This window comes from Bos indicus, chromosome 6 (assembly GCF_029378745.1).
Source record: "Bos indicus isolate NIAB-ARS_2022 breed Sahiwal x Tharparkar chromosome 6, NIAB-ARS_B.indTharparkar_mat_pri_1.0, whole genome shotgun sequence".
Lineage (NCBI taxonomy): Eukaryota > Metazoa > Chordata > Mammalia > Artiodactyla > Bovidae > Bos > Bos indicus.
In genome coordinates, this window is record NC_091765.1 from 25,872,135 (window position 1) to 25,899,842 (window position 27,708).

The 27,708-nt window shown below is 38.7% G+C and overlaps 1 protein-coding gene across 2 annotated transcripts; it reads right to left on the reverse strand.

Moving 5' to 3' along the window:
• Positions 1–1,263: 1,263 nt before the first annotated feature.
• Positions 1,264–27,564, reverse strand: C6H4orf17 (chromosome 6 C4orf17 homolog). 2 transcript variants are annotated; one of them, XM_019962408.2, is made up of 9 exons: positions 27,289–27,563; positions 19,848–20,066; positions 18,216–18,416; positions 15,560–15,624; positions 9,761–9,904; positions 7,146–7,227; positions 5,343–5,532; positions 4,284–4,327; positions 1,264–1,636 (listed from the first exon to the last, which is right to left on the reverse strand). In XM_019962408.2, exons 2-9 carry the CDS (start codon positions 19,972–19,974, stop codon positions 1,440–1,442), a joined length of 1,050 nt encoding a protein of 349 aa, XP_019817967.2. In that variant the 5' UTR covers positions 19,975–20,066; positions 27,289–27,563; the 3' UTR covers positions 1,264–1,439. The 2 variants fall into 2 exon arrangements, with proteins under 2 accessions (XP_019817967.2, XP_070647267.1); XM_070791166.1 differs by lacking the exon at positions 18,216–18,416 and having other exon boundaries at positions 27,289–27,564.
• Between the last annotated feature and the right edge of the window lie 144 nt (positions 27,565–27,708).

Consider the following 27,708-nt stretch of genomic DNA (forward strand, 5'->3'; position numbering starts at 1 on the left):
ACGCTGTCTGCTACTGCTGCTGCTAAGTCGCTTCAGTCATGGCCGACTCTGTGCAACCCCGTAGACGGCAGCCCACCAGGCTCCCCCATCCCTGGGATTCTCCAGGCAAGAACACCGAAGTGGGTTGCCATTTCCTTCTCCAATGCATGAAAGTGGAAAGTGAAAACTGAAAGTGAAGTCGCTCAGTCGTGTCCAACTCTTAGCGACCCCACCTACTGCAGCCTACCAGGCCCCTCCGTCCATGGGATTTTCCAGGCAAGAGTACTGGAGTGGGGTGCCATTGCCTTCTCCGATTATGCCATCTAGGTTGGTCATAACTTTCCTTCCAAGGAGTAAGTGTCTTTTAATTTCATGGCTGCAATCACCATCTGCAGTGATTTTGGCACTGTTTCCACCACTGTTTCCCCATCTATTTGCCATGAAGTGATGGGTCCAGATGCCATGATCTTAGTTTTCTGAATGTTGAGTTTTAAGCCAATGTTTTCACTCTCCTCTTTCACTTTCATCAAGAGGCTCTTTAGTTCTTCTCTTTCTGCCATAAGGATGGTGTCATCTGCATATCTGAGGTTATTCATATTTCTCCCAGCAATCTTGATTCCAGCTTGTGCTTCATCCAGCCCAGCGTTTCTCATGACGTACTCTGCATATATATGTATTCATGCATATACAAGCAGGGTGACAATATACAGCCTTGACATACTCCTTTTCCTATTTGGAACAAGTCAGTTGTTCCATGTCCAGTTCTGACTATTGCTTCCTGACCTACATACAGATTTCTCAAGAGGCAGGTCAGCATGGCCCTAGAGTGGTTTATTTTAGAAATACCAAAAGTTCAATATTAGGAAACGTTGTTAATATCATTCACAATTTGCAGTGAATAGAAAGGAACTAGCAGCAGTAGTTCCTTTCTGACTCATAAGTTAGACTATTAGAAAAAGGCTCACCTCCTCACAAAAAGAAAAATTATTCCTAACTTATGACATTTGTTACAAATGTTTAACAAATGGTTTTTTCAATAGTCTATATTATTGAACACAGTACATTGCGAGAAGTAGCTCAGATGTTAAAATTCAGTTTGTTTATTATTGTTGATTTTCTATCAGAGTTTGGGGTAGTGTTGAATTTAAATTGCCTGAATTCTGATTATGGATGATTTTTCTAGTATCAGAGTCCAATACTTATGTATTAATAGTAGCCCAAGACTAGAAATGTAGTATATAAATAAACATTTCTTTTATGCAAGGTACTAATTAACTACAAATAGAAATTTTTCCATTAATATTTATTTAGTAGCTTTATATACAGTTGCTTTGAGATTTACATGTACCACCATATAGAGGAGCTGTTGATTCCTCCATACCAAAAATGTGTTTTTCATAATTGATGTCATAACAAAGTGAAACTCGTGTTTCTGAAAGGTTTAGCCCAGTCTACCATTTCTACCTTCGGTATGTTACAGGATAAAATGCTCTTTGGGCAGAGAGATTGTATCCTTGTTGTATACTCCTTGCTGACACTGGCTTTGTTGATGTGCTCTCCTGAGTTTTAGGCCTGGGAAGAGATTTTGGCTTGCTGAAATATTCTGCAACAGGTATTTTCGTCTGATTTCTTCTTATAAACAATGGAGGCTTGCCCTCTGAAATAGAAAAAGTCTCAATAAGACCATAATTGAGACATCCAAATATAGTAACTTCTGTCATGTCTTAGTAGCAAATGACATACAAAAAAAAAAAAAACTGTATGAAGTTTAGGTGGTTCAGATATACCCAAATTTCATAAAAATTATTTATTCTCATCTTTATTACCACCTGCTCATCTTTAATGGGAGAAGGCAATGGCACCCCACTCCAGTACTCTTGCCTGGAAAACCCCATGGACGGAGGAGCCTAGTAGGCTGCAGTCCATGGGGTTGCTAGGAGTCACAGACGACTGAGCAACTTCACTTTCACTTTTCACTTTCATGCATTGGAAAAGGAAATGGCAACCCACTCCAGTGTTCTTGCCTGGAGAATCCCAGGGACGGGAGAGCCTGGTGGGCTGCTGTCTCTGGGGTTGCACAGAGTCGGACATGACTGAAGCGACTTAGCAGCAGCAGCAGCATCTTTAATGAGCTATTTGTACTACAACATGCAGGATATGTTCTTTCAGTTAGAATCAAACATCATTTTGGTAGGAACCATTTAGAGCTGGTGATGGGCAAAGAATGGGGCCAGTGAGAGAAAGGTGAAGTATCTACAGTCCTGACAGACAAAAAAGCAAAGCAGACAAGCAGGTTAAAACAACTGCACTGATAAGACCTTCCCAAGGCCTGCATTGGCTACATCCAAGCAGAAAGAAGGATTTGGGGAGACAATGAATACCAGATCGGGAAAGGAGTACATCAAGGCTGTATATTGTCACCTTGCTTATTTAACTTATATGCAGAGTACATCATGAGAAATGCTGGATTGGATGAAGCACAAGCTGGAATCAAGATTGCTGGGAGAAATATCAATAACCTCAGATATGCAGATGACACCACCCTTATGGCAGACAGCGAAGAAGAATTAAAGAGCCTCTTGATGAAAGTGAAAGAGGAGAGTGAAAATGTTGGCTTAAAACTCAACATTCAGAAAACTAAGATCATGGCATCTGGACCCATCACTTCATGGCAAATAGATGGGGAAACAGTGTCAGACTTTATTTTGGGGGGCTCCAAAATCACTGCAGATGGTGATTGCAGCCATGAAATTAAAAGACACTTAGGAAAGTTAGGACCAACCTAAACAGCTTATTAAAAAGCAGAGACATTATTTTGCCAACAAAGGTCCGTCTCATCAAAGCTATGGTTTTTCCGTAGTCACGTATGGATGGATATGAGAGTTGGAGAATAAAGAAAGCTGAGGACCGAAGAATTGATGGTTTTGAACTGTGGTGTTGGAGAAGACTCTTGAGAGTCCGTTGGACCGCAAGGAGATCCAACTAGTCCATCCTAGAGGAAATCACTCCTGAATATTCATTGGAAGTACTGAAGCTGAAACTCCAATACTTTGGCCACCTGATGTGAAGAGCTGACTCATTTGAAAAGACCATGGTGCTGGGAAAGATTGAAGGTGAGAGGAGAAGGGGACGACATAGGATGAGATGGTTGGATGGCATCACCATCAATGGACATGAGTTTGGGTAAATGCCAGGATTTGGTGATGGACAGGGAGGCCTGGCGTGCTGCGGTTCATGGGGTTGCAAAGAGTCAGACACGACTGAGCGACTGAACTGAATACCTATACCAAAGGCCAAGGGGTATGATTTGGGGGGTTGTATATAAGTATCTAGACACGGTAAAATATATTTGTGACCTACAGATAAGACATGAATAATAGATGTCATCACTGTCAGGATTTTATGGTCCTAGGGTAAAGAATTTGTTAGGAGGAGTCAGATACAATAGACCATCCTTGGAGTGTCAGAGTAAGGGAATGTTTTCTAATTTCTAAACTAGTCTTATTATTGCCTCATATTAGCAAATAGCACTTCTTTTGGGTTTGATTAACCCCAACAGAAACCGCTGGGGTTTAGAGTGACCTCATGGATCTCTTAATCGATTGCTGTATCATTCCTGATGTAAGAAGGACTTGTAAGACAATTTGAGGCTTGTAAACATGCTTCATAGTGGCTGCTCTGTAGTCACTGTTGCTGTTTGTTTTAAAGCTAGGAGTTGGCGGAACCCACAGGGATATTTCATTTGGGCTGTTTTGGACCAAACCAGGGCTTTCCACAATTCTTGATAAGTCTTGTTCCCAATTGCAGGCTGGGGCTTGACTTCTGACAGGGACACAAAGCTCCTGCTCTACTGCTACTGTATTCAAGCTGTGTCTCAGGCATATGTTGTGGCTGATTGCCAAAATGTTACTGTTTTCTCAGGCTGACTTTGTTTCAAGTGAAAATCATTTAGTTCAATGACAGTTAAGCTGTGAAAAACCCAAACTGATACCACTGTTTTTTTTGTTAGGTCAGTGCAGGTCTTTTCCGGTTACTGGATTGAAATGACCAGACCTAGAGTTCCTGCTGTCTTGCTTCTCAAATAGTGTGAGGAGCCACTTTGCCTTTCAAAACAAAGTCAAAAATAGGTCAGATTTACCTCTACGAGAAATTCAGCAGATGCTGTCCCTTAAGAGTAGCTGTAAATCACTATTGCATTATACTCCCTTTAAAACCATAGATCCGTAATACCTGTGTCTCCAACTAGTTAGATACTTACTGGTTTCCTTATATCAATTCAGTAATTATCACAAACTGTACTTAACCTTTCAGTACTTCCTTATTTTCTTCAGATCCTTGACTTGACACTCTAAATCAATTGGAGAAACAAAATGAAATTCACAGATACAAATATTTTCTATAGACCGAACCATCATCATCACACTAAGAAATGTATGTTTCTTAAATAAACATCTCTTTTTTGATGCAGATAGCATTAAATGTACTTTCTGATGAAAAATTCTTCTGACTTGGAGTAAACATATGAACAGTACATCAGATATTTCTCACTAGGGTAGAGGAATTGACCCTATCTCCCAGTCTCCAATTGTATGTAAACTTCAAGGTGGCAACTGTTTGCAATGTAAAATTCTCCTCCATCTTAATGCTTTTTAAAGTGACATATTACTTGTTTTGAATATTTATTTTCTCCAAATTTAAGATTTACCCAACTTTTGCTTTTAAAGCAAAATGATTTTCTCTCCCAGCTTAAACAACATCTTACCATATTCTTTCACTATGATGTTACACATAAGTATGTATTTTCTTCTGTCATTAAAATTACAAGGCTTGAGAAAAGTTTCTGCTGAAATAATTCCTAATTCCCTTAATAGTTATTTTTCCCTCTGGTAGCCCCCAGGCATATGTCAGGGGAAGTTAGGTTAAGCAATATATTTTAATCCTGCATTGTTCTAGACAGAAAGAAAAAGTGATACCTATATGATATGCATTCTTGAAAAGTATACAGTAACAATGAAGTTTTGGTTTTCTTTATTGCTTCTGTTTTTCAGTAAACTGAGAACCACACTACATTTTCTTAGATTTCTGGGTGGCTCCTCTGAGTGGAAAGGGAACTTTTCTCAAAAAGGTAGGTTGTTGAGTAAGGAAGACATGGCCTCTGCCAACATGCTCTAAATAGTAGAATTTAGAATGATTTCTTTCATTTTCATAAATGTAATATGAAAAAACAAGCACATTGTTGTCATTTACTGAATAAGGAGGATACTTAAAACTTCAGCAATTTTAGTGTTTTGAAAGATAACCAAAAGGGAATTTAAAGTCTTTATGAGCCACATGCTCCATAACTGGCCATCAAGCCTGATTACCTCCTCTGTTGATGTCCTTCCTTAGAACTGGTTAGCACCTTTGATTTTGCTGATGAATTTGAGGGTGACTTGACTTTGGGTGGCCTCCCAGTCTCTGCTGCTGGTTCAGCTGAGGTGTTTCTTCTGAGACGAGTTAACAAGTTTATCTCAGCCAGTTCAGCATGAATCAAAGCTGAGACCCACTCCTTTTCTGATTTAAAAAAGAGAGGGGTCATGAAGGTTGTACTTATCATGTTGGCTAGAAACACAGGATTAGTTCTTTCACCCAGCACTCCAGTGTGAAAGGTAGCCTGTTTTCTGGGTAAGCACCTTTGTGTGAGTTAACGTTTGTGTAGAAAAGGTGGTTCACATCAACCTAGTTTCTCTCCACCTGTGATATGACAGACTACTCAGAATAGTTAACTCACGGGGGTACTTGTCCCTGAGTGGCAGTAGAATAGATTTTAAATATTGAGTACAGAATCCAGCCTTACAGGCCACTGCCAGATAAAAACAAAGATACCTATAAAAAATACTAAGTACAGGAGGAGCTCATGAAAATTAAAACTAATATTTTAAATAAGTTATAAGCATCTCTGAAAAGATACATATCAAAGCATTACTAAAATGGTGTCTGTGATAATTTTATTTTTCTTCTTTTTTTTTGGACTGGCTCACCTTTTTTTTTTTTTTTAACTTTACAATATTCTATTCGTTTTGCCATATATCAACATGAATCCGCCACAGGTATACACGTGTTCCCCATCCTGAACCCTCCTCCCTCCCCGTACCGTCCCTCTGGGTCGTCCCAGTGCCCCAGCCCCAAGCATCCAGTATTGTGCATCGAATCTGGACTGGCAACTTGTTTCATATATGATATTATACATGTTTCAATGCCATTCTCCCAAATCATCCCACCCTCTCCCTCTCCCACAGAGTCCAAAGGACTGTTCTATACATTACCTTTTTTTTTTTTTTGCCCAACATTAAGCACTCATTATTTGTATAAATTTTTTAAAGTTATATTCTTAAAAAGGAAAAATAAAAAATAAAAACTCCTTACCCCCAAATACTTCTCAGTTGCCTGCCAAGTAATCTTGAATTCCTGAGGTAAGGTATTCCAAATGCCTTTAATTCCATTTAAAATTATTAATCTGTCTGTAACACATGGGTATCTCCCAACTCTGATTACTACAGTGATTTTCAAAGGGTGCTCCCCGGACCAGGCTTATCAGGATCACTTGGGAACTTGTTAGAAACGCGTATTCTCAGGCCCCACCCACCTCAGAAGTTTTGCCTCAATCAGTCAGATAACCAGCTAGGTTTGAGGATAGCTGCTCTGTGTTATTTATGGTTTTCCCACTTGGGACTGGCATATATTTTTCATGGAACGAAACAAAAAGAGCCTAAAGGAGGCTGGGAGATGACTGACTTGATTGTTTTGGTGAGGAACTGGCAGAGGTGTTAGAATCTGGAACTTGGAAGGGTGTGCTCCTGCCATCCACATTGAAGAGGGGAAACAGGCTGTGTGGAGGGCTCCCAGTAGGCCAGAGATATGCTCAGGGAGAGCATGGGTGCATGGGCTCACGAGGAGAAGCACAAACCAGCTCTGGACACAAGTGTTTCACATCACCCACAGAAGTTCAGTTTGGGGCATGACCAGCTTGTGTGCAGTTGCATATACAGGACTCTGATACTGAACACTAGGGAAATAAAATTGCAGCATTATCTTTGCAAATCCAAGGTAGAAAACTTCAGACATTGGCACATTTCCTAGTTTCTGGCCATAAATTGAGCTCAGTATTCACAAATACATAATCTCACCTTTTGAACTTGCATGGAGCAGCCACTGTAGAACTTCTGCCAGAGAATCAGTGCGTAAAATGTTACACAGCTTTTCCAGAATCTGACAAAGAATATTAGGGTTACATAGTGAGCAGTTTATAAGGTTTCCTTTACTGTCTCCACAATCTTGTCGTCCCAAATGTAACTCTGTACACAGTATTCAAGTCAACTGGGATTTTAACTTGGAAGCCAGATTTCAAATAGGAAAAAAAACATCTTCAGTACAAATACAGTTGACTCTTGAGCGAGGCAAGGTTAGTCTATTGCCAACCCTCCAGGCAGTCAAAAATCCAACTATAACTTAGAGTCAGCCCTCTGTATAGGTGGCTCCCCCATATTCTAAATTCGACATCCATGGATGCAACCAACCATGGATCATGTAGCACTGTCATATTTACTACTGAAAAAAATCCACGTATAAGTGGACCTACGCAGTTCAAACTGCAAAGGGTCAACTGCAATAGTTTAGGTTAAGCCATGCGGTTTTCTCTTGTTTTGTCTCTTCAGTACCAACATCTTATGGAGGAGTGATTCACTTTTCTTCTCTTTGGGAACTGATCTTTCCTACTGCATCATGGGATTCTCTGGTCACAGAACTGCCCCATCAGTTTTGCTCCTCTCTGTAGTGAGTGAACCTAGCTGGATTCATCATTGTTCCTCAGGCCCCAGAACACAGTGATTGGCCCAATCAGATAGGAATATAATTCTCTTTAGTCAATCAGAATCCTTCATTGACTTCTTTTTCATTTGGCAGCTAACTGCTGTGTTGGTGATAGAGGAAATAATAAAAATGGACTACCAGATCAGATCAGATCAGTCGCTCAGTCGTGTCCGACTCTTTGCAACCCCATGAATCGCAGCACGCCAGGCCTCCCTGTCCATCACCAACTCCCAGAGTTCACCCAGACTCACGTCCATCGAGTCAGTGATGCCATCCAGCCATCTCATCCTCTGTCATCCCCTTCTCCTGCCCCCAATCCCTCCCAGCATCAGAGTCTTTTCCAATGAGTCAACTCTTGGCATGAGGTGGCCAAAGTACTGGAGTTTATTAAAAGTTCAAAATATTAAGCACATGTAATATTTCCAGATTTACCCTAAATTGTATCTGCTTTTGGAATTTAGACATACCTGAAATTTAAACCTGTCTCCTGAACATCAGTCCATCTGTGGCCATAGACATACTATAGGTAATTTGAACCCCAAATACCTAAAACTCCACCCATCTTTTTTATTTATAAAACTTGCTCCAAACTTGCTGTCCCTTCTGGTTCCCCATCTCAGTGGACAGCACCTGCATATGTTTAATGTATGTCCAAGCAAGACCCTGGGATTCACCCTAGATGACTCCCTTGTCCTTTTCTGTCACACTGCCAAACAAGTTCAGTAAATTCTTGTAAATATGTCTCAAATCTCCATTTCTCTTTATCCCCACAGCCTTGCTTGACACAGTGTAAACCATCAATTCTTGCTTGAGCTACTGAAACATATTTTTTCCTAGACTTTTTGCCTGAAAACTTTTATTAAAATACTATTAATTCAACAGATATCAATATTTGTGTCTATCATTGATTTAGGTGCTGGAAATACAGAATTTAAAGGGCAGAAAAATCTGCTGTCCTGTATTCAGCTTTGTTTTATTAAGATTCCTGTCCTTGATGCCTTATCCTGGAAGAAAACAAATTAAATTTGTTTCTAATTTCATGGCAAATCAATGGAAATGGCAAAAGTAGAAGAATAGCCCTGTGGTATTTTCCAGGCCACTCTGCTTCTCACGGTTTTGTCATCAATATAGTGATTGCACATCACCCCTGGCTTCTTCTAACTCATAGGTCATTTACTGATCAGCTCTCAAAGAATGTAATTAATCATTTCAGTGAAAGAAAATAGAAGATGTCTTCCTCAGAACTCTGCTTTCTCTTCATATTTATTCTGGAAAGCAGTTATAAGTGGTGATAAATAAAGTGGGTGATTTTGATCTACTGAAATTTGATTTTAGGATTTGAGAGTGTAGATCTAGATTAGCCACAAATGTGGGTCAGAGCCCCCTATTCTTTTACTAAGGTGTGACCTTTCTGGTGTCTCAGCTGTATCCTTAGTGTGTTCACTAAGGTCTCTTCACTCTAGCAGATCACAACTCCAGTATCTTTAAGCAGCACATTCCCTCCCATTAGCTGTCTTCTGCCAAGTCTCAGACTCCCATCCTGTGCAGGTGCAGTCTATATTGGGCTAAAGACTCAGGCAATCTTGTACAGATTTCTGAAGCTCATTCTCTGTACAGGTACTTCTTCAGTATCTTAATTTGCAAATTCCAGCCACTTCAGCATCTCCAAATTCTAAACTCTTTTTTCTCTAACTAATGAAGCTTTTACTCCCTTTTTGGCCTCCACTTCTCTGTGCCGTGATTTAGGAATGTGTCCCAGGAAGAAATCTGCAAGTAAAAAACGAGAGCAGGCCTTGGATTTCAGGCTGAGTAGTTTTAACTCAATTCAGTTGTCAATAGGAACCATTAAAGAGTTTTAAGGATGCTAGTGATGTGATTTTTTTGTACATTCATGGTGTTCCCAAGTTATGGATTGAATAAACCTGCCTCTTACTTTGATTTCCTGATCCAGATAGTTTGGTATGCAGATGGTGTTCTCTTTGATGGCAGTCTTGGTACTCGTCACCTCTGAAGAAGAAGAACTAGCAGTAGAGCATGACTTTGGAGTCAGTGGTGGATTTTTTACCTTCATTTCATCCTAAATCATAGGTATAATATAATCAATATGCATATGCATCCACTTATATTTTCTATGAAAATTGAATGTAAAATGAATGAGAAATGTAACTGAGACACATACATGAAAGTAAGAAGAGGTTAGTTTTAATCCTCCCTTAAAAAGCTCATTATCAAATATTTACATTTGAAGATGGAACAAATTAATGATATGTTATTTACCTTTTATAAAACCATTTTAAACCCTTGGTTTAAAAGATAATTCTACAATGTTTAATGTGTAACCATCATTTATCCTGCTGCTTCTGGTAACAGCCAACTCACAACACATGAGATTTTCTATTGAGATTGTTCTTTTATGACTGGAGAAAGTCAGCCAAGAGTTTTTATGCTCTCTGTGAAGAAACTACATGGTATGAGCCACTGCTTCCTGGCTCTGCTAAATGACAGCTGAGAGCTGGAGAATTGGAGGAGTAAACACAGGTACTTCCCTTGGTTAGTTGGAAAAGGAGATAGAAAGGCTATTTTTTTGTTCTGGGAGGTGAATATACTGTTTGCAGTCTTTTTAAAAAAACTGTATTGTCTATTCCAAGAGAGGCTTTTTCATCTTCAGAAGAAAGTAATACATAAAGGTATACAGAAGCTGGTAGCTGAATGTGTCAGCTAGGGACTGCAGTGATTACAATCTCTAAAGCAGTATTCAGTTGATGTTTAATGAAAATAAGGGCTTCCCAGGTGGCTCAGTGGTAAAGAATCCGTCTGCCAAGCAGGAGACATGGATTTGATCCCTAAGTTGGGAAGATCCCCTGGAGAAGGAAATGGCAATGCATTCCAGTATTCTTGCCTGGGAAATCCCATGGACAGAGGAACCTGGTGGGCTACAGTCCAAGGGGTCACAAAAGAGTTGGACATGATTGAGCAAGTAAACAACAACACAAGAGAAAATAAAGCTGTATTGTATATACATATTGTAAATGCACTCTTCTGTTAAGGTTTATTATACAGACATTGTTTAGGGGAATAGCAATATTATATATGTATGTATGTATATATATACACACACATTTACATAATGTATATATATGTGTATGTGCATGTATATATTTATGTTCAACCCTGCACTGAACACAGCTAAAATGGTAGATTAAAATACTTTTTAAGTTTAAACTGTTGCATGAATAACTTAGGAATTAATGGGTCAAAAAATAAAATAGAAATGAGACACTTGAGGTGTAGGGTGTACAGTAGTCATTTTTTTGCTGAGATCATTGTCTTATTCCAGAAAATGAAAACTTTCCTTTTGACAGTCTTAAAGTTCCTGAAAGACGGGACCCAAATAAAGGCCAACAAAGATATACACCTTCAAGGTCAAAGTGACCTAGAAATGCAAAGTCCTTGAAGAAATATAGCCTTAGATCAAGGCTTGAACTTGGGTAAATTGGTCGAGGCTGGTAGGGCCTCAGGGTTCCTACAGAAGCAAACACCAGTTCTCTGGAAGAAAATGCATTTATCATGATCTTCAGATTCCTATAAATGATTTTTCATAAATAATGTCTAATAATTAAATCATGAGTCAAAGAAGAAATTATAATGTGAATTAGAAAAAGGACTTGTCATCAAAATGGCTCCTTCTTACAAAAACACCAGAATCACAACTAACTGCCAAACAACCATCAAAAAAGAAAAAAAAAATGTAGGGTGTACCAAAAAAAACACCCTATACACAAAGATAAAGAAGAAACCACAACAAGACTGTAGGAGGGACACATGCGTAAAATCAAATCTCATATGCACAAGGTGGATGATCCACAAACTGAAAAATAGTTATACCACAGAAGTTCTCCACAGGAGTGAAAGTCATGAGCCCCACGTCACGCTTCCCAGCCTGGGGGTCTGACAACAGTACGAGAAGGCTCCAGAGAATCTGGCTTGGAAGGCCAGTGGTATTTGATTGCAAAAATTCCACAGGACTGGGGGAAAAAGACAATCTACTCTTGGAGGGTACATACAAGGTCTAGTGTGCGCCGGGACCCAGGGAAAAAAGCAATAACTGATAGAAAAAGGAGACAACTTAGAAGGGTGGGATTGTGTGTGGAGGGGAGAGGGGCTCGATGGGAGGAAGGGTTAGGAGGGTGAGGACATTATACTTATAGCTGATTCATGTTGTTTTACAGCAGAAAATAACAACATTGTAAAGGAGTTATACTCCAGTTAAACAGTAAATTTAAAAAATAAAAACCATAATGTGATGGAAAAAAGAAAATCAGTAAGGTTATCAAAGACTTGAGCGACATTATTAACCAACTTGACCTAATTGATATTTACATAGCACTCTCCCAAGAACCAACATTCTTTTTATAGACATTCTTTTTATAGACAATGTTCAAGAGTGAACATTCTTTTTATAGACATATGGAAAATTTATCAAGGTTGGACATACTCTGGACCATATAACATCTCAATAAATAAAAAGTTTCAAAGTAAAGGGTGTTCTCTGACCATAATGGAGTTAAATTGGAAATCAATCATATAAAGATAACTTTAAAATCCCCAAATATTTGGAAATTAATGTAATTTTAAGTAACTCATGAGACAAGAGGTTTAAAAGAAAGTAGGTAGTATGTTGAGCAGAATGAAAAGGAAAACTCAGCAAGTAAAATTTGGAGGATGCAGCCAAAGCAGTGTTTGTAGAAAAATTATAGTAATATAGGAAAGTGAAAGTGGAGAGGGAAAAAGTTGGCTTAAAGCTCAACATTCAGAAAACTAAGATCATGGCATCTGGTCCCATCACTTCATGGGAAATAGATGGGGAAACAGTGTCAGACTTTATTTTTTGGGGCTCCAAAATCATTGCAGATGGTGACTGCAGCCATGAAATTAAAAGACGCTTACTCCTTGGAAGAAAAGTTATGACCAACCTAGATAGCATATTGAAAAGCAGAGACATTACTTTGCCAACAAAGGTCTGTCTAGTCAAGGCTATGGTTTTTCTAGTGGTCATGTATGGATGTGAGAGTTGGACTGTGAAGAAAACTGAGCGCCGAAGAATTGATGCTTTTTGAACTGTGGTGTTGGAGAAGATCCTTGAGAGTCCCTTGGACTGCAAGGAGATCCAACCAGTCCATTCTGAAGGAGATCAGCCCTGGGATTTCTTTGGAAGGAATGATGCTAAAGCTGAAACTCCGGTACTTTGGCCACTTCATGTGAAGAGTTGACTCATTGGAAAAGACTCTGATGCTGGGAGGGATTGGGGGCAGGAGGAGAAGGGGACAACAGAGGATGATATGGCTGGATGGCATCGCTGACTCGATGGACGTGTCTCAGTGAACTCCGGGAGTTGGTGATGGACAGGGGGGCCTGGCGTGCTGCGATTCATGGGGTCACAAAGAGTCGGACACGACTGAGCGACTGAACTGAACTGATGCCTATATTAGAAAGGGAAAATGTCTCAATTCAACACATAAGTTTTCATCTTATATAAAGACATGAACCAAAGTCAGTGAAATAGAAACAAAAAATAGAGATCATCAATGAAATGAAATGCTGATTCTTTAATAATAAAACTAATAAACCTCTAGGAGCATCAGGAAAAAAAAAAGACAAGTTACATACCGATACCAAGAGTGAGAGACAGAACATCTGCAGATTATATAATATTTTAAAGGATATTTTATGAATGACTTCTTATCAGTAAATTCAACAACTTTGATGAAATGGACACATTTTTTGAAAAACATAACCAAAATCTTGATTTCAAGAAAACTCCAGGTTCAGATGGTTTCACTGCAGAATTCTACTAAACTTTTAAACAAAAAATAATACTAATTATACATAAAATTTCCTAGACTATTAAAAAGGAGTTTCCAACTGATTTTATAAACCCATTTACCAAAACCGGGAAAGACATTCATTACCAATAAACTACAAATATCCCTTATGCACATAGACACAAAAATGCTAACCACTGTTTTATGAAATTAAATATATAAAAAGAATAATACATCATAATCAAGTGGAGTTTTCCCTCAGCAGTGCAGTCTAGTTTAACATTTGGTTAACCAATGCAATTCACCATTATTAACAGACTAAAAAATAAAAATCACATGATCATTTCAAATACATGCTGAAAAAGCATTTGGCAAAATCCTACCCCCATTTCTGATAAAAACTCTCAGAACACTAGAAACTGCTTCAGCCATGTAAAGGGCACCTCTGGATAAAGTAAACCAATACCACAATGGCAAAAGTCTGAATGTTTTCCCCCTGTGATTAGGTACAAGGCAAGAATGTCTGCTGTCCTCACTTAAATTCAGCATTGTACTAGAGGTTAGCCATTGCAGTAAGGCACAAGAAGCAAATAAACAGCATGTGAGTTTGAAACCATAGGAAAAAGATTTTTAATTTGGGATTTATAAAAATTGTACATTTTGATTCTTCAAAAGACACTAATACCTAAAAAAACAGTAAGCCTCAATTGGAAGAAAACATTTGCTAAATGTATGTGTGACAAAAGAATTTTATCTAGAATATATAACAAATGTTTAAAACTTCATGATAAAAAGACCAACACCCCAATTGAAAAAACTGACAAAATATTTGAACATATACTTTATGTAAAAAAAATACATGGATGGCAAGTAAAAACATGAGAACATGTCATTGGACAAATGTAAATTAAGACCACAGTGAGATACCATTGCACACCCACTAGATTGGCCAAATAAAATATTGGTCATATTAAGTTTTAACAGGATATGCAGGAAAGAAAACCATTATATATAACTGGTGAGAATGTAAAATCCTATAATCACTTTGGAAACTTTGGCAGTTTCTTAAAAATTTAAACATACATGTGCTGTAAGACCTGGCCTCCCTGGTGGTTCAGACAGTAAGGAATCTGCCTGCAATGCAGGAGACCCAGGTTTGATCCCTGGGTTGGGAAGATCCCCTGGAGGAGGAAATGGCAGTCCACTCCAGTATTCTTGCCTGGAGAATCCTGTGGACAGAGGAGCCTGGCAGGCTACAGTCCATGGGGTTGCAAAGAGTTAGACACGACTGAATGGCTAACACACACACTACTGTAAGACCCAGTCATTCCACTCTTACTTATGTACCCAAGAGAAAAGAAAATATATATCCATACAAAGATTTGTACACAAATGTTCATATCAGCTTTGTTAAAAACTGGAAACAACGTAAGTCCATCAACAGGTGAACATATAAACAAATTGTGAGATACCAATATAATTGAATACTACTAGCAATAAAAAAAGGAATGATACGCATAACAAGATGAATGAGTCTTAAACATGCTGAGTTAAAGAAACCAGATTTTTTAAAAGATCACTGTAAATTTCATTTACCTAAAATCCTAAAAAATGCATGGTAATCTTTAGTGACAGCAGATAAATGTTTGCCTGTGGGAGGGCCAGGGTCATGAGAAAATTTCGGGAAGTCTTTATTCTCTTGATTTCAGTCTGTGAATAAGTATGTCAAAATTCATCAATCTGAACTCTTTAAAAATGTACATTTTATATCATGTTAATTATACTTAAAGCTGTAGGAAAAAAAAATATTGTGAAAAACTCTTTTCCAGAAAGATATATATGTGAAGAGAAGGAGAGGAAATGATAGAAGTCAAAACCAAATAGGTAGCTATAAATAGTTGATTCTTTACCTTTTTAATTACTAAGGGATTATCACTGGAAGTTTTGAAGCACTCCTTGACTTTTCGACAGGGCTCTGAAATGACAGGAAAAATATATTTATTTAGATCAAACTGAAAAATAATTTCTACCACATGATACATCCATCACTTGCTGAAATGGATGAGAGTACATCTGAATTTCAATTAAAGTCAACCCAGGTATCTGTTTATAAATACTAGAAAACCTGCAGGTAGAATTGTACTTTAACAACATAATAAAAGTGTATTTATAAAATGAATTCTATGCCCATGAAGAAGCGATAAAGAAATACTACAAGAACTTTCTTGATCTGGGTAAACTGGTTCTTAAAAAGTATGTATTTCAGTATAAGACATGTTTTCTTTGTTTTCTGTCCATATGACTGTCACTTTCTCTAACTAAAGAGATTACATGTGTACTCTTTGCCCTGTAGACAAAAAGAGATGTGTGTTGAGTTATAATTACATTCTTTATTCTATGTACTTCATCTGTCTTGCAACCCTGCCAATTTCACATAGCCATCTAATTAAATTACCCTTAATTACACTTAAATATTTGCTTAATTTCCTTTTGCATTCATTTAAATATACATTCTGTGTGATGCTGTTTCCCGCCCCCCCCACTGAAGCCATAGTTAACAAAACAATTTTTTAAAAGCTGAAAAGATTTTGTGCATATACACAGTAGTAACTGAATTCATTAGTTCTAGCTGAGGAAAGATTTTTTTTTTTTAATATAAAGTTACCTCTCTCCAAGTAGTGAGAAGGAAGTTATGGATAGTGATTCTGCTTAGTGTCCACTTGTGGGAAACAGAAACCTCTCATCTATTTTAAGCAAAAATGTAAATAATACATAGAATTTAGCTGTTTATAATATTACAGTTGGAGCAGTGAACTCTTTATATAGATTTTTCTTAATTGGTGGAAAATTGCTTTACAACATTGTGTTGGTTTCTGCTGTACAACAATGTGAATTGTCACATATATACATAAATTATCACATATATAAAAATTATATATATCCCCTTTTATATAAATATATATATCCCCTGTATAGTCACAACAGCATGAATTGTCATTAATATAAATACATTATTATATATTAATATATAAATTATCATATATGTATATCCCCTTCCTGTTGAGCCTCCCTCCCCTCCACTCTCCCCACCCCTCTAGGTCATCACAAAGCACCAGGCTGGGCTCCCTGTGTTATATAGCAACTTCTCACTATCTTACACATGATAGTGTATATATGTCAGTGCTAGTAGAGAATAGACTTATGGACACAGTGGGAGAAGGTGAGAGTGAACTCTGTCTTGATCTTCACAAATCACTTCAAGAACAATACCATGTGCCTGACCCACCAGGGCAGGCACAGCCTTTATCACAATTGGAGGAAGGAAACTCGGGAGGCCATGGCCATGTCAACTGCTGTCACAATATCCATGAGGCTAAATCTTAGGCATTGGATCACTGTTGCAATCAGAAGATCACCACATTGGCTGACTTTGCCTTTTAACACTCATAAATCCAGCATCTGAACACTGAGATGCTGTCTTAGGAAAGCTCCATGTCTCCAGCCACACTTGATAGCAGACAGCAGCTAAAAAGATGACTTTAGCCCTACGTCTGCAGTATAAGTCTTACCAGATGGCAACTCCTCATTCTCATCAAGGGACTCTTGCAAAAGTAATTTGTAGGTTTCTAGGTTCTACAATACAAGAAGGGACACTAGAAAGATGGTCGAATAAGTGGGTTTTAATTCTTCATTGCTGGTGAAAAGGATGAAATGAATTAACTCATGTGAAGACTCTAGAATGGAATCTATTCGTCTTACTGTTACCTTTTAGAAGATATATGTGTTTTACCACATTATGCCAAAATAATTTTCATGTGCCCTGAAAGTGTTAGTAATAGTTTGTAATTATAAAGGACAGAGGGAAAAGTACTGGATATAATTTCTACCATCTAGAACTCCCTGTACGACATAATGATTTGATATATGTATATTGTAAAATGATTATTGCATATTTTTTCTTGTAATGAGAAATTTAAAAATCTACTGTGTTAACTTTCAAATATATGATATAGTATTACTAACTACAGTCATCATGCTGTACTTTTGAGTAATCACTTTAAATTTAACTTAATAAGCATGAATTAATTGAATTAAATGTTTGCTAAAGATCAGGTTCTGTTTCAGGACCTGGGAGAATAGTAAAACTGGGCCCTGACTTTAAGGAGGTGACCATCCAGTGAGGAAAAGGTAAACATGACATTCTATCCTCACTGCATTTCCCTGATGCAGTTTTGGTCTGGAGTAGTTTCTCTACCAATGTTGGCTAACATTCATTTTTGGTCTCTCTCAGGTACTTTTGTAGGGCTTAGAGACTAGAACCATGCCAAATTTGGCTTGGGCACAATTAATAATAATGATCTTTTTAAATCATATTTATTAACAGTATTGAACTGAATTGAGATTAGATGAGTGGAAATTTTTATAATGAATAACTATTTCACAGTGGGAAAATGTCATGACTATTTGAAAATGACTACAGCTATGTGAGCAATTATATAGATATTTTCCCTCCTGAGAGTTGGCAGGAAGCCTCAGAAAAGATTTCATGAATTGGGAGGGACTCACCAGAATGAGGCCGTGGGGGCACTTTGACCCCATTAAGGGCTGGCGAGACAGGGCTCTCCGTGGCCACAGCACTGGGTGGGTAGCTGCATCTGGCATATGGTATCTCATCTTTCTGTGAGTGGTGGGACTGGCCAACACCCCACAATGTTCTAAATGAGTTCTCATCATCATTCACATTACAGATTGGAATGTTATTCAAACCTAAGTGAGTACAGATAAGAAGAACAAACCACCAGGTTAGGTTTTTGGCAGGTTTTCTTTGAATTCCCAACAATTTTCAAACTAGATATTATAAAATGTATGTAAAGATGTCAGACTTCAGATTTTATGAACCAGTGCTGGGTGGACAATCTTTAAAAGTCTGTGTAGCAAATTATGTTCACAACACATCCCTTCTTAAAATGTCCTGCCATCTTGTTAGCTTTGAGAACCAAGGCCCACATCTTTGGTCTTTGGTCTGGGAGTTAAGTGGAGTAGATTTACTGCTATCCCAGACAGACCTCTCATTTCCCATGTCTTAATAATGACTAAGAGGGACTATGTTAGCCCTCTTTAGGAATATCAGATTTAGATTTTTGAAAGCATCTAGAATGTCTCAACGTAACAAGGCCCCATAAAAGACACATTGGCTCTTCTGTGCTGGCAAAAGAGAGAGTCATTAGAGTGAGGAACAGGAGGCAGGACAAGGTAAGTTGTGTGGGAAGGAAGGAAGGAAAACCTAGAAAAAAAGGAACCTCCTTCCTCAGAGCCTTCTGGGTTCATTCATTCTCCTAAAATAGCTATTTGCTTTTGGCTCATATTGAATTATATCCAGGCCCTCTTTTTAGTATCAATGCCATGTTATATAAAACTGGGCAGCTTAGGAAGCATATGTGTGCAGGACACAGCTCTGTTAATAAGTGAATTATTAGAGACAGATGGCTGCTTTGTTTCCCAAGAAATTGCACAAGAAGCTTCTGGATAATGTTTTGCAGTGAGAATTAGTAAATTTGACTAGGATTATGGTATATACTAAAAAGAGAAAATGGCCAAGGACTTACCTGTGAAGGGATTCCAACATTTACTGCAGAATTAAAAAAAAAAAAAACAAAAAAACAGAAACTACAGGAATAGAGGAAAAAATTCAGGAGTGTACAGTATGACCAAAACTAAAATTTCAAAATGATAAAGAAAGAGAGGGAAAGGTGGAGAGAGGGAGGAAAGGGGGAAAGGGAGAAAGAGGAGAAAAAAGAAAGGATTGAGAGAGAATGAAAGACTGAATGACATGCATGGTTCTCCAGGCTGGTATTTAACATGTAGATGTTAACACGACTGTACAGGTTGTCAAAAATTGAGATACTTTCATACCACTGCGTCAGTTGCTGCCCTGAGCTTCCTGAGTGGCCCCTTTGGCACCTCTCCAGGTCCCTTTCCTATCAACCAAGTAATCCAGGGGTAAGTGCCTGCACAGGGGTTGTCTGCAGGCCTCTTCTGTCCTGGCTCCAGTGCTGGCATCTGGTCCCAACAGTCAGTGCCTGTGCCTCACCAGTGGTTCGGTGTTTTGAATAACACCCCTGTGTTTACCGACTGGAATCATCAAGTAGTCCGAATATAGAGGAGAGAGAGACATTCTAGGACTCTGAATTACCTCACCTTTGATGTGGCAGACCCTTCTGGGATGAGGAGTGTGCCTGACTAGAAAACAGCTTCCATTTCTAGCTGAAATATGGCTGCCTTTGCTCTCAAACTGAGGAGCAGACATCGGGGATTTGAGGCTCATGTTCACAGAGTGTTGGTTTCCTCCTCTCCACTCTTGCCACAAAAGGTCTTGGAGTGTACCTTGTTAACCTCACTTCCAGAGGTGCTCAGACCCTGAAATCACAGCATGACAATTGTTTAGACAAGGGGTTCTAGACATTTTCTTGCACATCAAACGTTTCTCCATCATCTTTGTTTGCCCTGAGTTGTGTCTTATGTCAGAAGAAAGACATTAAGAATGTTACTTGTTAATGTGAGGCTAATTTTACTTTAAGACCAAATTTTTGTAAACATTAAAATCAAGATAGACATAAGCGGAACAGATAAAAATTTTTCCCTGCAAAAATTGAAGCACTTGTGAGAAACATAAAACATCACCAACATAAAATATATGACATGATTATCAATCAATTTTGATGTAATAAAATGTTAACTTTAAAATAAAACAGCCACAAATGTGCTTTACATTCTGTTTACTGTAAATGAGGACTTTTCATATTGTACTCTTAAGAAAACCAGCATCTTAAATTTGTATCTTCTGAGAGGATGGTAAAACTTGAAGGAGAAAAAAAATCCCATAGCAAAAGAATGATATTACATCTACAGATAATAAACTGGAGAGTTTTGGACATGTTATTTGCTGTATTCGGTAATTAATGATTTTTCTTCAACCACTCAACAGTTGTTTATTAGACCCAGTGTCATAGGCCTAAGATGTAAAAGATAAATAGCCCACTTAAAAACTGGGCAAAAGATCTGAACACCTCATCAAAGAAGATTCTGTCCATGGGATTCTCCAGGCAAGGATACTGGAGTGGGTTGCCATTCCTTTCTTCAGGGGTCTTCCCGACCTGGGGATCAAACCTAGGTCTCCCTCATTGCATGCAGATTCTTTACCATCTGACCCACCAGGAAAGCCCATCAAAGAAGATTATCAGATGGCAAATAAGCATTCATATGAAAAGATACTCAACATCATTTGTCATTAGAGAATTGCAAATTAAAACAATATGATACTGCTACACCTGTTAAAAATGGCTAGAATCCAAAACATTGACAACACCAAATGCTGATGAGGATGTAGAGCAACAGGAATGCCCATTCACCATTGATGGGAATGCAAAATGATACAGGCACTTTAGACAACAGTTTAGAAGTTTCTTACAAAGCTAAATATAGTCTTATCACAGGATCTAGCAATCGCTTTCCAAGTTTACTCAAAGAGAGTTGAAAACACATCCACACAGAAACCTACAAATAATGTTTATTCATAATTGCCAAAAATTGGAAGTAATCAAGGTGTCCTTCAGTAGGAATGGGTAAACAAAATGTGTATCTCCATACATTGGAATACTGTTCAGTGCTAAAAAGAAATGAGTTTTCAAGCCCTGAAAACACATGTTTAAGGAAACTTAAACAGGCTTCCCAGGTAGCTCAGTTGGTAAAGAATCCACCTATAATGCAGGAGACCCTGGTTCAATTTCTGGGTTGGGAAGTTCCCCAGGAGAAGAGATAACCTACCAACTCCAGTATTCTTTCCTGGAGAATCCCCATGGACAGAGAAGCCTGGTGGACTATGGTTCATGGAGTCTCAGAGAGTTGGACACGACTGACAACTGAGCGACTGATCTGATTTGAGCTACTAAGCACAGCACAGCAAGCACATATTACTAAGTGAGATCAATTTGAAAATGCTACATACTGTGTAATTTTAAATATGTTACATTCCAGAAAAAGGATAACTAGAGATTATAAAAAAGATCAGCAGTTCCCAAGGGTTCCAGAGGGGAAGTGGAGGAGTAATGAATAGGTAGAGCATAGGGGATCTGGGAGGCAGTGAAACCTCTATACTGTTCAATACCATGAAAATGGATACATGACATTATGCATTTTGTCAAAACCCACAGAACTATACAACAGAGAGTGAACTGTAATGTAAACTATAGACTTTAGTTAATAATGTATAGTATTGGTTCATCAGTTGTAACAAATGTACCACACTACTGCAAGATTAATAATAGGAGAAGCTGGGCAGAGGGATATGGAACTCCCTGTACTTTCTGCTCAGTTTTTCCATAAGCTTAAAAACCGCTCTAAAAATATTAGCAATTGAAAAACAACTACCTCACTAGAGCTTCCCTGGTGGATCAGTCGGTAAAGAATCTGCCTGCAGTGCAGGAGACCCAAGAGGTGCAGGTTCAATCCCTGAGTCAGGAAGGTTCCCTGAAGAAGGAAAAGGCAACCCACTCCAGTACGCTTGCCTGGAGATTCCCATGGACAGAGGAGCCTGGTAGGCTACAGGCCATAGGGTCGCTCACAGTCAGACACGACTTAGTGACTAAACCACCACCACCTCAAACTAGCAACATTTTGTTGTTATTAATAATGGCCCACATCTTACTCTCCTTCCTATTGCCTATATTGATTTCAGCACTTTTAATTGATAATTCATTGCTCAGTGATTTTAACAGATAGCTTTCAAGTCCATTAATTGGCTTGAAATAATATTTATCTATTAAAGATTTCTCTTTATAACAAGAATTGATTTTGGACTGTAACTTTTTAAGACACAAATCTAGAAGAAATGAAACGATCATTCATTCTCATAAAGGGTGGATTTTTTTCCTCTCAAAACAAGAGAAAAAATAGAACATATTACTAAAGTAAGGAATTAATAGAAGTAGAGACAAGGAAATATATAACTTACTTACTCATAAGTATTATCTTTATTAGAGAAACAGAAATCTCACTGATTTTGTAAGGAAGTAACTAAAAGTTTCCCTAAACCAGTATTAGAGAAATCCATCAATGGAAAACACATATATATGATGGATGGATTCAGTAGACTAAATCAACTTTAGTTACTTCTACAAATTTTCCATGGATTATTTACTAGGGACCAAACTCCTAGGTTGGGAAGATCTGCTGGAGAAGGGATAGGCTACCCACTCCAGTATTCTTGGGCTTCCCTTGTGGCTCAGCTGGTAAAGAATCTGCCTGCAATGCAGGAAACCTGGGTTTGATCCCTGGGTTGGGAAGATCCCATGGAGAAGGGAAAAGCTACCCACTCCAGTATTCTGGCCTGGAGAATTCCATGGACTGTATAGTCCATGGGGTCGCAGAGAGTCAGACACAACTGAGTGACTTTCACTTTGAAATACAGTCATATGATAAATAGTAGACATATTTTAAAAGCCAAAAAAGTTTAAAAAACAACACAAGGGGGGAAAAACACACTTTCTAGTAGTCTAGCTTCATAGGTATTTACTATATAATAGACAGTAGGAGTTGTCAGCCTCTTTCCCCACCGTGCTACACATGACGGTAATGTTCACATGGAAGACGCATTCCCATCACATGTTCAGATTTTAAAGAGCATATCCCCAAATGGTGAGAAGCAGAGTACTAAAAACATGTTTTAGTCACCTAACTGTGGGTGTCAGTAACTGCTGCTCAGCAGAGCTATATAAATAGGCTCAAACTCCAAGCTTTCCACTCAGGTAAGAACAGGACATTGCAACTAAATGCCAGTGATAGTGTTAGAAAACTTACCCTTCTTTATATTAATCCCTTTTTAAAACTAAACAATTTGCAAATGTGAACATTTAAACTATTCTTACTAAATATCTTGGGTCTTGCCTGACTCAGTTCAGTTCAGTTGCTTCGCTCAGTCATGTCTGACTCTTTGTGACCCCATGGACTGCAGCATGCCAGGCCTCCCTGTCCATCACCAACTCCTGGAAGTTACTCAAACTCATGTCCATTGAGTAGGTGATGCCATCCAACCATCTTATCCTCTGTCGTCCCCTTCTCCTCCTACCTTCAATCTTTCCCAGCATCAGGCAGGGTCTTTTCAAATGGGTCAATTCTTTGCATCAGGTGGCCAAAGTACTGGAGTTTCAGCTTCAACATCACTCCTTCCAATGAATATTCAGGACTGATTTCCTTTAGGATGGGCTGATTGGATCTCCTTGCAGTCCAAGGGACTCTTCAAGAGTCTTCTCCAACACCACAGTTCAAAAGCATGAATTCTTCAGCACTCAGCTTTCTTTATAGTCCAACTCTCACATCCATACATGACTACTGAAAAAGCCATAGCCTTGACTAGACAGAACTTTGTTGTCAAAGTATGTCTCTGCTTTAATATGCTGTCTAGGTTGGTCATAACTTTCCTTCCAAGGAGTAAGCGTCTTTTAATTTCATGGCTGCAGTCACCATCTGCAGTGATTTTGGAGCCCAAAAAAAACAAAGTCTGTCACAGTTTCCACAGTTTCCCCATCTATTTGCCATAAAGTGACGGGACCAGATGCCATGATCTTAGTTTTCTGAATGCTGAGCTTTAGGCCAACTTTTTCACTCTTCTCTTTCACTTTCATCAAGAGATTCTTTAGTTCTTCTTCACTTTCTGCCATCAGAGTGGTGTCATCTGCATATCAGAGGTTATTGGTATTTCTCCCAGCAATCTTGATTCCAGCTTGTGTTTCATATAGCCTAGCATTTCTCATGATGTACTCTGCATGTAAGTTAAATAAGCAGGGTGACAATATATAGCCTTGACATACTCCTTTCCCGACTTGGAACCAGTCTGTTGTTCCATGTCCAGTTCTAACTATTGCTTCTTGACCTGCATACAGATTTCTCAAGATGCAGGTAAGATGGTATGCTATCCCCATATCTTTAAGAATTTTCCACAGTTTGTTGTGGTCCACACAGTAAAAGGGTTTGGCATAGTCAATAAAGCAGAAGTAGATGTTTTTCTGGAACTCTTGCTTTTTTGATGATCCAGCAGATGTTGGCAATTTGATCTCTGATTCCTCTGCCTTTTCTAAAACCAGCTTGAACATCTGGAAGTTCACGGTTAACATACTGTTGAAGTCTGGCTTGGAGAATTTTGAGCATTACTTTATTGGTGTGTGCTGGTCAGGAAGCAACAGTTAGAACTGGACATGGAACAACAGACTGGTTCCAAACAGGAAGAGGAATACATCAAGGCTGTATATTGTCACCCTGCTTATTTAACTTATATGCAGAGTACATCATGAGAAACGCTGGGCTGGAAGAAGCACAAGCTGGAATCAAGATTGCTGGGAGAAATATCAATGACCTCAGATATGCAGATGACACCACTCTGATGGCAGAAAGTGAAGAGGAACTAAAAAGCCTCTTGATGAAAGTGAAAGAGGAGAGTGAAAAAGTTGGCTTAAAGCTCAACATTCAGAAAATGAAGATCATGGCATGTGGTCCCATCACTTCATGGCAAATAGATGGGGAAACAGTGGAAACAGTGGCAGACTTTATTTTTCTGGGCTCCAAAATCACTGCAGATGGTGATTGCAGCCATGAAATTAAAAGACGCTTACTCCTTGGAAGGAAAGTTATGACCAACCTTGACAGCATATTTAAAAGCAGAGACATTACTTTGCCAACAAAGGTCCATCTAGTCAAGGCTACGGTTTTTCCAGTAGTCATGTGTGGATGTGAGAGTTGGACTGTGAAGAAAGCTGAGTGCTGAAGAATAGATGCTTTTGAACTGTGGTGTTGGAGAAGACTCTTGAGAGTCCCTTGGATTGCAAGGAGATCCAACCAGTCCATCCTAAAGGAGATCAGTCCTGGGTGTTTATTGGAAGGACTGATGTTGAAGCTGAAACTCTGATACTTTGGCCACTTCATGTGAAGAGTTGACTCATTGGAAAAGACCCTGATGCTGGGAAGGATCGGGGGCAGGAGGAGAAGGGGACGACAGAGGATGAGATGGCTGGTTGGCATCACCGACTCGATGGATATGAGTTTGGGTGAACTCCGGAAGTTGGTGTTGGACAGGGAGGCCTGGCATGCTGTAGTTCATGGGGTCATTGTAAGTCGGACATGACTGAGTGACTGAACTGAACTTACTAGTGTGTGAGATTAGTGCAATTGTGCGGTAGTTTGAGCATTCTTTGGCATTGCCTTTCTTTGGGATTGGAATGAAAACTGACCTTTTCCAGTCTTGTGGCAACTGCTGAGTTTTCCAAATTTGCTGGCATATTGAGTGCAGAACTTTCACAGCATCATCATTTAGGATTTGAAACAGCTCAACTGGACTTCCTTAACCTCAATGGGAATTCCATCACCACTTGCCTGACTGCCTTATTATAAAACCTAGGCTGAAATATCTTAAGAGGATACATCCAAAAGATTTGCTGAGTCAAAGTAGCCAAGTTCTGTTTATAATTCTATTTTAATTGTGAGTCTAAAACTGTGCTTTCATCCTGAAGAACAGAAGAAAAACCTGTATAAAGGTAACTCTGTGGGAAAATCTAATTAAAATTACCATTCACCACTCGGAATCATGTAAGGACTGGGAAAAATATTTCCTCTTCTAAAGCCTCTAAAATCTACCTATATATTAGTAAATTATTAAATTTTATCTAGACCACATGACACAAAATCCTCAGAATAGGTAGTTTTAAAAACGTTATTAATCAATCTAGTCCTGGCCATTAACTTGGAAAATACCATGCAGATGTGAATTAAATACAGATTTAATTTAGTCCAAAATAGCACATATGCAAAATGTATGCTTACAAAAGAAGACAACGATAGCTGATCAATGAGCAGCCAAGTTACTCTGAATTCCTTCAGATGTGAAGACTGTTATTTAGGTGAGGAATGCAGAACCATTTTACATTTGCAGAGCCCCTAGCCACCCAGATCTTCCCATCACTTCCTCCCTCACCTTGTTCATGGCTTTGTCTGGTAAGACTTTCTCCAAAAGGCTTCCTGTGTATGTGTGTGTGCTCAGTCATGTCCAACTCTTTGCAACCCCATGGACTGTAGCCCATCAGGCTCCTTTGTCCATGGAATTTTCCAGGCAAGAATATTGGAGTGGGTTGCCATTTCCTTCTCCGAGGGCTTCCTACCCCTCTCCAAAGTCATTTCTACCATTATCCCATTCTCTTTCCCTCAACCCTCTTTAAATTGTCTTCATAACTCATAATGTATGTCACTCTGACTTTTTTTTTTACATTTCTGTGTTTATTTTTTGCTTCTCTCAGTAGGATGTATCAAGCAGGCAGTGATCTAGTCCAGTTTTCCACCTGTCACATTGTTTATGCTCAATAAATATTAAGTAAAGCTTTTCAAAGAATGAATGTTCTTATCCCACAAATTCAGCATTTTTTATTTGTTGATCTCTCAAAAATAGGTGTTTTACTTTAAAAGGCAATGCCCCATTTCCTCAAAACAGATTTAATTGGCTTTTATGTAGTCTTGAAAAAGTCAGCTCAACTGTGGTCCATCAACTAAATCAAACCTAAAACTTAAAAAAATTATTTTAATGATGAATTTAAAATTATACCTGAGGTCAATTTTAAAGGAAGGTGGTCTGGCTGACAGGAACTCAAGGCTTGTGATACCCTTCAAGCCTTGTAATGGGTCTATCTTCAGTTGTCATTGATTTCCTGAAATCTTTGTACTTGAGCTGGGAATCCTTAATTGGCAGAGACAGACTAATGTCCAAGGCTTCCAAATGAATGTAACTGTCTCCCTCCAGTTTCTCCCACTCTTGCTCCAAGGGCTGAGCCCTATGTGGCTCCCTGGTTGTTAAGATACTCTATATAGCTTAGCAACCTGGTAACATTCCTTGGGGAAATCTGAGTTCCAGAACCTCTCCACTTGTCATTCTTCTTAGAGTTCTACCTACCCACAGCTTGACAGAGCCACTTGGCAGCAATGACTTTTCTCATCTCTGAATGTAAAATAGAGCTGGATCAAATGC